Source organism: Agelaius tricolor, unplaced genomic scaffold, assembly GCF_023055355.1.
Source record: "Agelaius tricolor isolate 1412-34295 unplaced genomic scaffold, bAgeTri1.0.p SCAF_6, whole genome shotgun sequence".
Lineage (NCBI taxonomy): Eukaryota > Metazoa > Chordata > Aves > Passeriformes > Icteridae > Agelaius > Agelaius tricolor.
This window is the reverse complement of record NW_027269266.1, coordinates 168403-181369: the sequence shown is the minus strand read 5'-3', so window position 1 is coordinate 181369 and position 12967 is coordinate 168403. Positions and strand designations below refer to the sequence as shown.

The 12967-nt window shown below is 45.6% G+C and overlaps 1 protein-coding gene across 1 annotated transcript in view; it reads right to left on the bottom strand.

Annotated features, from left to right (window-relative positions):
• Positions 1-4936: 4936 nt before the first annotated feature.
• The window catches only part of CCDC13 (coiled-coil domain containing 13), a 31148-nt gene continuing 23117 nt past the window's right edge, over positions 4937-12967 (bottom strand). The window contains exons 14-16 of the mRNA XM_071428457.1: positions 12270-12424; positions 8573-8672; positions 4937-8378 (exon numbers count right to left, since the gene is read on the bottom strand). Of these exons, the coding sequence (XP_071284558.1) occupies positions 8297-8378; positions 8573-8672; positions 12270-12424 (337 nt within the window). The 3' untranslated portion in view covers positions 4937-8296. The remainder of the gene's footprint in view (positions 8379-8572; positions 8673-12269; positions 12425-12967) is intronic.

Genomic DNA, 12967 nt, shown 5'->3' with positions numbered 1-12967 from the left:
TTTTTCACCTGGTGCACACAGAGAGGCTCTCCCAGCCAGGGCAGTGTGCTGACACTTCCAGCACCTAACAAGGTGCTTTGATCTTGTGGAAAACAAGGTTCACCCTCCTGTAAAAAATTAAAAGTTTAATAAAGGACAAGAGGAGAAAAAGACAATAAAGCAAAGATTTATGGCTGGGTGCTTGGCTTTCACCTGCTATTTTGGAAACACCCTTTATATACCATTTCTGTTGCATCAGCCTGTTACATATTCACAATTATGCATATTAAACTTTTCCCCAAACTAGTTTACCTGTTCTGAGAACTGTTTAGCAGGGCTTCTCCTCGGGTCTGTCACAGACATCTTTTCATGAAAATCCTTCCCTTAGGATTTTTCCTGCTGAGAAGTTGAGAAGCTTCAGCAGCAAAATGTAACCAATGATTATCTGCTGCTGCTGTGGAATGCAACAGGTGCATCTGGGATTGGCCCACCTTGAATGGTTACAATTAATGGCCAACCACAGCCCAGCTAGCTTGGACTCTCTGTCCGAGACACAAACCTTTATTATTCATTCCATTCTATTCTTAGCTTAGCCAGCCTTCTGAGATGAAACTTTCCCTTCTATTCTTTTTAGTACAGTTTTCATGTAATATATATATATATATATATCATAAAATAATAAATCAAGCCTTCTGAAACATGGAGTCAGATCCACGTCTCTTCCCTCATGCAAAGACCCCTGTGAGCACCATCACAGGGTCTGCCTTTTCAGACTGTGTTTATTTCTTGGCTGTGGTTTTAGTCTGTTCTTGTTATCACCTTTAGTTTGGGCTTTGCTCTATGTTTTCTACTGATGGGAAGTTTGATAGTTGGCATATCAGTAGCAGGAGTCCTCTTCATATGTCCACTGAATGTTATCTCAACCAAGCAGGAATTTTAACACAAATATATTTCTATTGGTTATTTCACTGCTATGTCTAACAGAAATAAAAAAATCTATTTTTGTGACAAAGTTACTTTAACATTATCCATATAGCATCCATTTTAATATTTGTGAAAGGCCAATATTACAATATGCATTTATAACAATCTGGATGCAGCCCCTGGCATGGCCCAGCCCTGATCCTGCTGCTGCAGCTCCATCCCTGCCATAATTGACTGGTTAATTAAGAGATCGCTGCGGATAAGCACGGGACACAATTCCTCACAATTCCTCACAATTCCTCACATTTCCTCCATCTCCTGGTGCCCGTGGCAGGCAGGAGTTTGTGGCCAGCAAGGAGGCAAATCTGTGGACACGATGGCCATGGGTTTGGTGTGGTGGTGGGGAGGTGCAGGGAGGCAACGAGGAAAGGCAGATCAATGTCACCCCCCTGGCTCCCAAACCCTCCCACTCCCCATCCCAATCCATGCAGAAAGCAAAGGCAGCCCTCAAATCCATTATTTTTCCTATTGTTTTTTCTTTTTCTTTTTTCTTTTTTTTTTTTTTTTTTTGTATGTTTTTTTCTTTTGTTTTTGTCACAGCCCCATGGTGCTGCTCCCCCTGGGCACTGGCATCATTTAGAGAGTTTCAGGCAGATATTGGATTTTCACCTTCTATATTATTTTTTAATTTAATCCTGAGAAATCTGTAATCCTGCTGAATTCAAAGTGCAACACTGGTGAAAGGCTGGACACTGGTTTTTCATGAGGCTCTAGGAACTGTGGTGATAAAAATAATTTAGCTTGAATTTATAGATATTATAAAAATTAAACCCCTCCCTTGCTTCTGATTTTTACTATAATAAGTAATAATCACATTATTTTTAATGTGACCAGGGTGTCTTCCTCAGCACTGGGGACATTTCTGTGTTTTATGGCCCCAGAGTTTATGGCTTTAAGCTGCTTCAAGTTATATTTTTTCAAATATCTGGGGAGTTGCTGGAAGTTGTGACACAGGATTTGAGCCAGGCCCCTCTGCAGAGCCTGAGAAATGTGGTGGGGTTCCAGGAAAGGGGCTTGGCTCTATCTCAGGGAGGCTTGGGACAAGCTGGGGACATTAATGGGGACACCAAACAAAGTCCCTGGCTGCTGCTGCTGGAGCAGAAATTTGAATGGGAAGCAGGGAAGGTTTCAATCAATCCTAGAATGGTTTGGGTTGGGAAGGACATTAAAGTTCCTCTAATCCCATCCCCTACCATGGGCAGGGACACCTCCCACTGTCCCAGAGTGCTCCAAGCCCTGTCCAGCCTGGCCTTGGACATTTCCAAGGATCCAGGGGCAGCCACAGCTGCTCTGGGCACCTGTGCCAGGGCTCACCAGTCTCACAGCCAGGAAGTTTTTCCCAATATCCCTTCCAAACCTACTCCCTTCTGTCAGTTTAAAGCCATTCCTCCTTTTCCTACACTCCATGTCCTTGTCCAGAGTCCCTCTCCTGTTCTCACAGGCCTCACATGGATTATTTTCATTGCTTGAGGTTGTCCCATTGGGTTCCTCATGCAAACATCACTGGGAACATGTCAATTCCACCAGGATGGCTCAGGAGAGAGGGACATGACATCCATCATCCATCATCCATCCATCTATCCATCCATCCATCCATCATCCCTCATCCACCATCTATCATCCATCCATCATCCATCCATCCATCCATCATCCATCCATCCCTCCATCCATCATCCATCCATCCATCCATCCATCCATCCATCCCTCCCTCATCCATCCATCCATCCATCCATCCATCCATGATCCATCCATCCATCCATCCATCCATCCCTCCATCCATCATCCATCCATCCATCCATCCATCCATCCATCCATCCATCATCCATGATCCATCCATCCATCCATCCATCCATCCCTCCCTCATCCATCCATCCATCCATCCATCCATCCATCCATCATCCATCCATCCATCCATCATCCATCCATCATCCATCCATCCATCATCCATCCATCATCCATCCATCCATCATCCATCCATCCATCATCCATCCATCATCCATCCATCCATCCATCCATCCATCCATCCATCCATCCATCCATCATCCATCCATCCATCCATCCATCCATCCATCCATCCATCATCCATCCATCATCCATCCATCCATCATCCATCCATCCATCCATCCATCATCCATCCATCCATCATCCATCCATCCATCCATCCATCATCCATCCATCCATCCATCCATCCATCCATCCATCATCCATCCATCCATCCATCCATCATCCATCCATCATCCATCCATCCATCCATCCATCCATCCATCCATCATCCATCCATCATCCATCCATCCATCCATCCATCCATCCATCCATCATCCATCCATCCATCCATCCATCCATCCATCCATCCATCATCCATGATCCATCCATCCATCCATCCATCCATCCATCCCTCCCTCATCCATCCATCCATCCATCCATCCATCCATCCATCCATCATCCATCCATCCATCCATCCATCATCCATCCATCCATCCATCCATCCATCCATCCATCCATCATCCATCCATCCATCCATCCATCATCCATCCATCATCCATCCATCCATCCATCCATCCATCCATCATCCATCCATCCATCATCCATCCATCCATCATCCATCCATCATCCATCCATCCATCCATCCATCCATCATCCATCCATCATCCATCCATCCATCCATCCATCCATCCATCCATCCATCCATCCATCATCCATCCATCCATCATCCATCCATCCATCCATCCATCCATCCATCATCCATCCATCATCCATCCATCCATCCTCCATCCATCCATCCATCCATCCATCCATCCATCCATCATCCATCCATCCATCCATCCATCCCTCCATCCATCATCCATCCATCCATCCATCATCCATCCATCCATCCATCCATCCATCCATCCATCCATCAATCATCCATCCATCATCCATCATCCATCCCTCATCCATCCATCCCCCATCCATCCATCCATCCATCATCCATCCATCCATCCATCCATCATCCATCCATCCATCCATCCATCCATCCATCCATCCATCCATCCATCCATCCCCACCACCAGGACTCCTCTCAGCACCCCCACAATGGCTCTGTCCATCCCCCATGGCACCCATGATCCCATCCAAGCTCCCAAATTTTCAGCCACCCCAGGGAAGGCTCTGAAGGAGGCTCCCACCACCTCCCCTCACCCAGATCAGGTCAGACCCCCCTTTCTCCAGCTCCTCCCCTCACAATCCCCTCCTATTCCCCAGAAATGCCCCAGTTAGCTCAGGGACAGGCTGGAATAACCCCTCTGTTCCTTGCTGCATCCCCAGATCCCTCCTCTCTGTGACCAAGGAGCTGCTGTGAGCCCAGGGTCCCTGCCTGGGATGGTTTTGGAGCTGTAAGTGGAGATGCCAGGGATTTAGGTGGCATTTGTGAGTGAGGCCAGCCTGTCCCATGGGAGCAGCCAGCTCAGGAGCTGAAAGGGAGAGGATGAAGGGAGGAATGAGAAACCCAATACCCCTCTTGGCTCTGTCGTGGCTTAATTTAGAGCACAGGGGCTCTGCCAGAGTGTTTTTCCATTTAAAGCTGAACCTCTTCCCTTTTGTCCTGCACTGTGCCTTGCAGGGCAGTGGCAGCTGATGGCTGGGGGGGTCAGCAAAGCAGTTTCCTACTCAGTTGCCCTGTGTCACCAGCTTCTTCCCCATTTCTCCCACATCAAGGACTGAAATCCATCTCCTCCTGCTGTCCCTGTCCTGCTTTGGGAGGGCAGGAGACACCCACAGCCCCAGTCCACAGCTCTGAATTCCCATGGGATGGGCTTTGACCCCTCAGCTGATCCTGTGCCCCTTGTCCAAGCAGATCCCAGGGCAGGGAGAGCTCTCCTGTGACAACACTGTCTATGTTTAACCACCCTAATGCAACTTAATTCATCTTACAGCCACTTTGGAAAGCTCTTTGCAGGTAAACTGCTGGCAAGAGGCCCAAAGGAAAGGAGGACAATTCATCAAAGATCATTTATTCCCAGCAGTTCAGCTGTACTTTGAAATGGGATGCATCCATCAGGCACTTGATGGCTGCTCCATGGAAGAGCTCTGCCCAGCTCCAGGCCAGGAGACAGATTTTGGTTCCCCAAGTGTTTGGAGAACTCATATTTGGAGTTAGGAACTGCCCAAATCCTAGCAAGGAGTGCCCATAACTAAATACTGGCAGTAAAATTAACTTTAACTGTACCCACCAGCCTGTGCCAGAGATGTCACCTTTAGCCTGTCACCACCATCAGCTGCAGTGAGAGGCTGAAAAAACTCAGAGCTTATCAAAAAGCTGCCTGGGACATGACTTCTCACTGGATGAGGGTTGTCCCAGGGAGGAAATGCTGGGGACTCAGAGTGCTTTTATCTGAGAGAGGCAAAACTATGGCTGGCTGCAAACTGGAGCCAGAGAAATTCAAATTTGAACTGAAACATGGGATTTTAACAGGCTGGTGTTTATCCATGAGGGGAAAAAACCCCCAAATCACTGAAAGTTCCAAGGGAAGCAGGGGATTGTGTTGATTTCATATCAGGTGTATCTCTGAAAGAAATCCAGAAGTGTGCTGGAGAGACCCTGGGGCTGAGGATCTCCAGTGTGGGGATTTTTCAGGCAGAGAGAAAAATATTGTCATTGGTTTTGATCTCTGAGTGATGGGCAGGGGGCTGCTGCTCCCAAGGTCTGCCAGGGCTTCTTATATTTAGCAAAATGCTGCAAGAAAATTGGTCTCATTCCTTGAAAACTGGGAACCAGGAAGAGCCAGAGAGACAAATAGATGGCTGGCTGCAAACTGGAGCTAGAGAAATTCAAATTTGAACTGAAACATGGGATTTTAACAGGCTGGTGTTTATCCATGAGGGAAAAAATAACCAAAACAAATCACTGAAAGTTCCAAGGGAAGCAGAGGCTTGTGGTGATTTCACATCAGCTGTATCCCTGAAAGAAATGTGTGCTGGAGAGATCCTGGGGCTGAGGATCTCCAGTGTGGGGATTTTTCAGGCAGAGAGAAAAATATTGTCATTGGTTTTGATCTCTGAGTGATGGGCAGGGGGCTGCTGCTCCCAAGGCCTGCCAGGGCTTCTTATATTTAGCAAAATGCTGCAAGAAAATTGGGCTCATCCTTTGAAAACTGGGAACCAGCAAGAACCAGCACAGGGAGAATTCAAGCCAGGTCACTCTGGGGAAGTGCATTTCAAAATCCTGAGAAGCCCTGGACATTCTGCACTCCCCACTCTGACAGGAGACAGATTGCACATTTCCATGAGCAGCAGCTGCTTACAGGTACAGGCTGCCTAAATAAATTGCTTTATAGTGGTTGGGCTCTTTCTTTGGTAAGCATCTGGTGGTGCAGAAAAAAAGGAGAAAATGCTTCTGTGCAGCACCCAACGAGCACAAGGTTAAAGAAATGAGTGTTGCAGCACTTGAGAAGAGGTTTGCAGGAGAGCCATGTGTGTTCTGTGACATCCCAGTTTCCTCCCTGTGCTTCAGGGGCTGACTCAGAGCCCTTTTCCTGGAGAGAGGTTTGATCTTCACAGCTTCCATGGGCCAGGGCACAAGGAAGGGCAGCAGATGCGTCTGCTCTGCTCCTGGGAAAATATTATTGATTCACACTCCTGTGTAAGTGAAATCAGAACCTGCAGCTCCAAGTTCCAGCCTGAATTTAGCAGCCACTGCACAGCACAGCTCCCACAGCCCTGCTCCTGCTCAGGCAGCTTTTCCAAGGGATCTGCTCCCTCCTGCAGGTCCTTAAAATCCCCATCAGAGGATTCCTCCCCTCTACAGAGACATCAGATGGAGCAGAAACCAAAGCTGTGGCTCCTTTCAACCCAGGATTTATCCCTCAAGTTGTCCAGAGATGACTGAGGGTTACAAGATGCTTTTTCCTCTGATGATACTGGCAGGAAAAATATTGCAATGGATGGTCCTGCTTTTTGTTGAGAGAGGCCCCTGAGAGCTGGGCTGAGCTCCAGGGCAGTGGAGCAGCCTCATGAGCACAGAGAGGGTTAATTCCCTGCTAACTCCCAGATTATCCCCAGCTCCCTGACTTCCTCCAAAACTGTTTGAAAAGAAACATTTCTTGAAGAGAGACATTTCTGAACCTAAACAGGAAAAAAAAGACAGGGACAACACATCTGGAGTGACTCCTGCTCTGCTTTTTTCCACTCTGCACAGGGGGGGTCAGGATGAAATCCCTGTGCTGGGGAAGGGAGCAGTGGTTTTCATGCCCAAAAATCCACTTTGCACTGGTGCAGCTGGCTGGGGTTAAAACCTGACAAAGTTGAAGCTCATAAAAAGAGGCTGACAAAGCAAAGGGGAATAAAGAAAAGCTTTCAAGACTTTCAAGTGAGAAACAAAGCAGCACTGTACAAAAATGCCTGGCTCTCCATTTGCCTGGAATCCCCAAGGCTGCTCTGCACTGACAGGCTGCATGGCAATGCCTGATTAGCTTGCACTCTGTGTCCTCACTGTGCTGCAGCAGAGGAGGACAGGGCTGCCAGGGTTTGCAGCAGCTCCAAAAGTCCCAGCACTGCTGCAGTGAAGAGCTGCCTGCATTTTATAACATTTCTTCCCAGGGAGAACAAGATCTGCCTGACAGATGAATGCAGAGACCCAGACACAGGGAATTCATAACCTGGATGGGAAGTTTTTTATGGAATGAGCTGAATTTAAGGTAGGTTGACTCATTGCAGGGGTAATCTGCACAGCTCTTCAGTGGAAACTCACTGGAGTTTTAGAAAACTGCTGCATGTTCAAGCAAAGAAAGAGGCTGGAATGATGAGAGGAGCCCACCCAGAGCTGATTTGCAGATAGTCCCAGGTCAGGCTAATCCTGTGTCTGAGCACTGAAGTGCTACAGAAAGCCTGAGACAGGCAGGTAGCAGTGTGGGATAAAAACAGAGCTTGTTTTGTTCTAAGGAAGGGGGCTGGTCTAACTTTTGTACAGCAAATTCCTTCCTGAGCTGATAAAGGCAGCAGCAGATTGAATATCAAGCCCTCCCAGGGAACACTGTGCTGAAACCTGGAAGGTTTTGTCCCAAATCCCCCTGCAGAACTCCCAAACTACACCCACCAGCCCTGCTTGCCAAGCCTCAGAGCCACAAACTGCTGACACATAAAACCTTCACTTTTTGTATTTCATCTCTGTTTCTCATCCTCTCCTGCAAAAGCTGAAGAAATGACACGATCTGAGGCTGCAAAATGACACTGGTGCCTGGGCTCTGCCCCTGCTCTGCAGCCCAAAGGACTGGGAATATCTGGATGAACTCTTTGGTGTGTGGGGCTGAACAGCCTCTGCAAACCCATCCCTCACTTCCTCCACTGTGGCTTGATGCAGTTAAAAATCCTCCCCTTTGGCTGTCACAGTCTCCTTCAGAGCAGCCTTCAGACTTTTGTTCTCATCCATCTGGAAGCCAAGCCTGCAAGGAAACAAAAGGAAAAACCTCCCTGTGAGCTGGGGAGCTTCAAAGCAAATTGAGAACAGTCACCTGTGTTCTGGGGGAAAAAACAATGAAACCCAGAGGCCTGGGAAAGAGCAAACTGAGCACCTGCTCCTCCTCTCCCTCCTGAGGCAGGACAGGGTAATCCCAGCATGGAGAAAGGGAGAACATACCTCCTGCTCAGCTCCTCCACCTGAGACTCCAGGGGCAGCTCAGACAGGGATGCAGAGAGCTCCTCTCTGTCATTCACATGCAAGGGGAGGCTGGGCTGGGCTGTAGATTCAATCACACAATGGAGTTTTAGTGAAACAGCAAATCAGTTTTGGCAGCATGCTGAGTCAGTGTCAAAAAAACCTGAATTTATTCTCTCAAATAATGTACTTAATCTCTTAAATAAATATTTAATCTCCTAAATTCTATGTTACATCCATAATATATCATAAATATATGACAGAATTGTTTTAATTTCCTTCCAGCAAAATGAAAACATGGTGAATTTATGTTTCTGGGCTAAATACATGCCTACATATGTAGGGAGGAAAACAATGAATTCAAAATATTGAAGTGACCAAAACAAGAGGTCACAAACAGCTGAAAAGGATTGATTTGATATTAATCTTGTAATTGTGTTTCAGATTATGACAGCTGTTGCTTCCTGAATGTCTGGGACAAAGTTTGCACGTGGCACCCATTGAAACAACTTTTGTAAAGCACTTTGATCCTCAGCATAAACAAAATGTAGGGGTTAAATGTATTTCAAGGTGAACTTCAAATCAAGGTTCTCGCTCAGGAATGCTTTCCTAAATCAAAGTCTACCCAAAACATGCAGTTCTGCTCACCCCAAAAAAATTCAGAAACTTTTTTCAGGGTTATAGAGAAACATAGAATTCAAATTTACAGCTGGGACTGGAGAAGCAAAACCTGTGACCAGTGAATCCCTGCAGTGGAAGGAGGAGCAGAGAAGGGTTCAGGGAGCTCAGAAAGGAGTGCAGGAAGGGAGCACAGGTGTTGCAGAGGATGCTGAACTCATCCAGCCCTGAGGGACTGCAGGGTGGTCTCTGCTGTAGACAGAAGGCTGAATCATTTTAGTAGATGTCAATAAATGGCTTTTTCTAAAATAATCAATAGCCAGCACTACCTACCTGGAGCCAGGTGACACGGGGGAAGGATTTGTGTGGATAAGCCCCAAATAAATGATAAAAATCAAGAAAGCAGCTAAATGAAGAGAAGAAGAGGCTGGAGCTGGCTGCAGTCCTTGTAACTGGGAATCCAGCACCAGGACAGGGAACAGCCAGGCTGGAATCTGTGCTGTGCTCCTGCTGTACACTGCAATTGCTGGTTTGTGCTTGTGTTGTCACCTTGGCACATTTCTGTATCCCTTTTCCCAATTCATATCCCTCATAACATCAAATATCTCCAAATTTGGTATTAAAACACTAAATCCTCCTCGTGTGGAATTATCTGAAAGAGCCTGGTTGGAGAGTAGAGAGTACTGAACTCTGACAAAAACAAATGAGAAGAAAAGGCTGCATTGTACAGCTAAAAAATGCTTTTGATCTTGAGACTGTGCTTTACAGGGCTGAGGAAATTCTGGTGTTACTTACCTATCCCTCCTCTGGGATTATTCTTTGATAATTTGGAATTTGGATAAAACAGGAACAAAAGCACAGAAAATGAAAAGCCTGAATGATTTAAAAACACGACTGGGTTGTTTGCAGCTCCTTAACATCATTATCTACTTCCCTTGAATTGAAGGGGCCAGAAACATTAAACTAGCAATTAGATCAGCTCTCTACAATTTTGTACTTTCAGAAAGAAAGGAAAATATTATGTTAATTAGCAGGTTCTCTAGTCTCTGTTTTGTATTCAAGCTTTTCATTTTTTCTTATTTCCTCAACCACTGGCATGAAAGCATTGAGATAACCTCCATGTTCTGCTGAAGAGGTGTACTACAGACTTGGTTCTTGTACAAACTCCAGTTTTGGCACATCACAAAGCTCTCATCAAAGCAAGGGAGTGAAATAGATTGTTACCTACTCATCTCATGGATTTAGAGAGGATTTCTCCTTATTAGCCTTACTGCCAATCCTTTTCTACTTTTGCTTTTAGTCCTTAAGCAGAGGAGATTAATGAACTAAATATTTAGTGAGAAGGGATCTGTCACTAGTGAAAACAGCTTCTTCCTCTGGCTGTGAAATGCCAGCCAGCAGAGGGGAGTTACTAAAACTTTACTACAGCACAACAAAACTTGACCAAAAAGCCTCAGGACCTGGAGAGTTTGTCTCTCTTGGAGCTTGCAAGGGGAAGATTTGATAACAGAACACATCAACACTTCACCAGGTTGTGTAAAAGTCTGAGCACTCAGAAACCCAGTTAAATTCTGTGCAAAACAGCACCAAAATGCTCCCACACTTCTGGGATCTACATTTTTCTGCTCTCAGCTAATACAGGTGAGACAACTCTAAGAATCAGTGCTCATAAAAAACCACAAGAGAATGAGTCAGTGTGGGCTGGAGCCCCTTCCCAGGACACAGCAATCCTGCTCTAAGGAAACAAATCCATCTTGTACAGAGAGGAGCAGGTCTGAAGCACCCATTCAGTCCCCACTCAGTATAAAGGCTCCTCTGAAGGGCTCATCCAAGGTTTCTGATGAGCCCTGTGGTCCCTCTGGTCACCCTAACTCAGCCTGACACCACCCCAACATTTGCCAAATTGAAATTCCCCTCCCTGCTGTTCATCTTCTGGCATTTGAAGTCTTTTTACTTTATGAAAATACACATAAAAAGGGAAACCACTGGAAAATTTTCCTTAAGAATATGTGCCATTTTATTGGTTTAGACATTTTACAGAATCAGAGTCCTTAAGCAATAAAAGGATCTGATCAGGGAAATAAAAATTTAACACCCACCATGAATTCTTCTTCTTTAACTACGCCAGGGAGGCTTTCATATTTATAGCAGGAGATTATCACGTTCATGGGATAATAAATTACACCAGATCTAATTACTTCATCACCAGCAATAGTTTTTCATAGGCACTGACAGGCCTTAAATTGGGATATGTCCTTTAATTCTGCTCTTAACCTTCAGCTGAATCCCTCAGGCACGAGTGCAAAAGGAGCTCTGGGCCTGGGGGCAGCACAGAGTAGGGAAAAGCTTTTTTTTCCCTGGAATTATCCCATGGAAACACACTGCAAAAATCCTGGTGCCCCTCAGACCTGGGGGAAAACCCTCTGCAGTGAAGAAGGGCCAGGATTTTGCCTCCTGCCTTGCTGCTGGCTCTGAGCAGGTCCCATCACCACGTGCAAGGTCAAGCACTGGGCTGGGTTTGGCAGTGGAGCCCAAGTGTTGTCACTGTCTGTAAAGGCCAGAGGTGAAACAGGGGATGTGGCTGTGGCTGAGGGTGCATTCCTCACTCCTATTTTCTGGAAAATCCCTTTGCCCAGCATTTTTCTCCTGGGAAGCTGAGAAGCCTCAGAGAAAAAATGAAAACAATTCTGATCTCATTTGCTTCTCCTGTGTTTTGCTGCTTTGGAATGTGTTTGGACATTGTTTAGTTTCATTGGTTTCATGTGAATTGTTTTCACTCATTGATCAATCACAGCCAAGCTGTGTCAGGACTCTGGAAAGAGTCAGGAGTTTTCATTATTATCTTTTTTGCCTTCTGTCTGTATCCTTTCTGTATTCTTTAGTATAGTATGGTATAGCATTCTTTAATATAATAGAGTATCATAAAATAATAAATTAGCCTTCAATATAATATAGTATCATAAAATAATAAATTAGCCTTCTGAGAACATGGAGTCAGATCCATCATTCCTCCCTGCCATGGGGCACCCCACAAATAGAACAGCTGAGGGCTTCCCTTTACCTTTTCTGCCCCTCAGGGCAGGCTCCTGGGCAGCTGTGCTGCTCTCTGGATCCACCTGCAGCTTTCCCAGCTGCTGTTCCAGGCTGTCACTCAGCCACTCCTCTTCCTGGAGCTTCTTCTCAGCTTCCAAGGCTTTGTCACTGCTTTCTTCCACCCTGATAGGCAAAAAAAAAAAAAAAAAAAAAAAAAGAGTTCAGCTCATTTGTGTCATGTCTATGTCAAATCTGTCTTGGTACTAAATCCTGCTTTTTTCAACAGAAGGAAAAGAATTTTCCATGCATCCAAAGTAAGAAATCCCAGTGAAATTGCATCAGGTGACTTCTTCTAAATATGCAAAAGAGAATTAACTAATGAGTACAGTTGGAAACAATGGGTTTGTTTGCTCAGATCCCTTAATTCTGGCTCCCTGTGTGAATTTACCCCTCAACTGAGCAGGGAAGCTGCAGATTGCTGAGGAATAATAAACTGAATTTTTCAGTCACTCTGGGAAAGCTTGGAAGGCAAATAGATTATAAAAACACAGTCTAACATTTGCGTCAGTTATCTGAGAGGAAGAAAAGAAACTTCTGCTTTTAATAAACATTAGACATAACCATGGATGGGAGAGGGTGGAAAAGAAACTGGTGGTTACATCACAAAAAAAGCAAACTGCCTCTCTCCATCCTGCATGACATCTCAGAAAATGAACTGCAAAAATC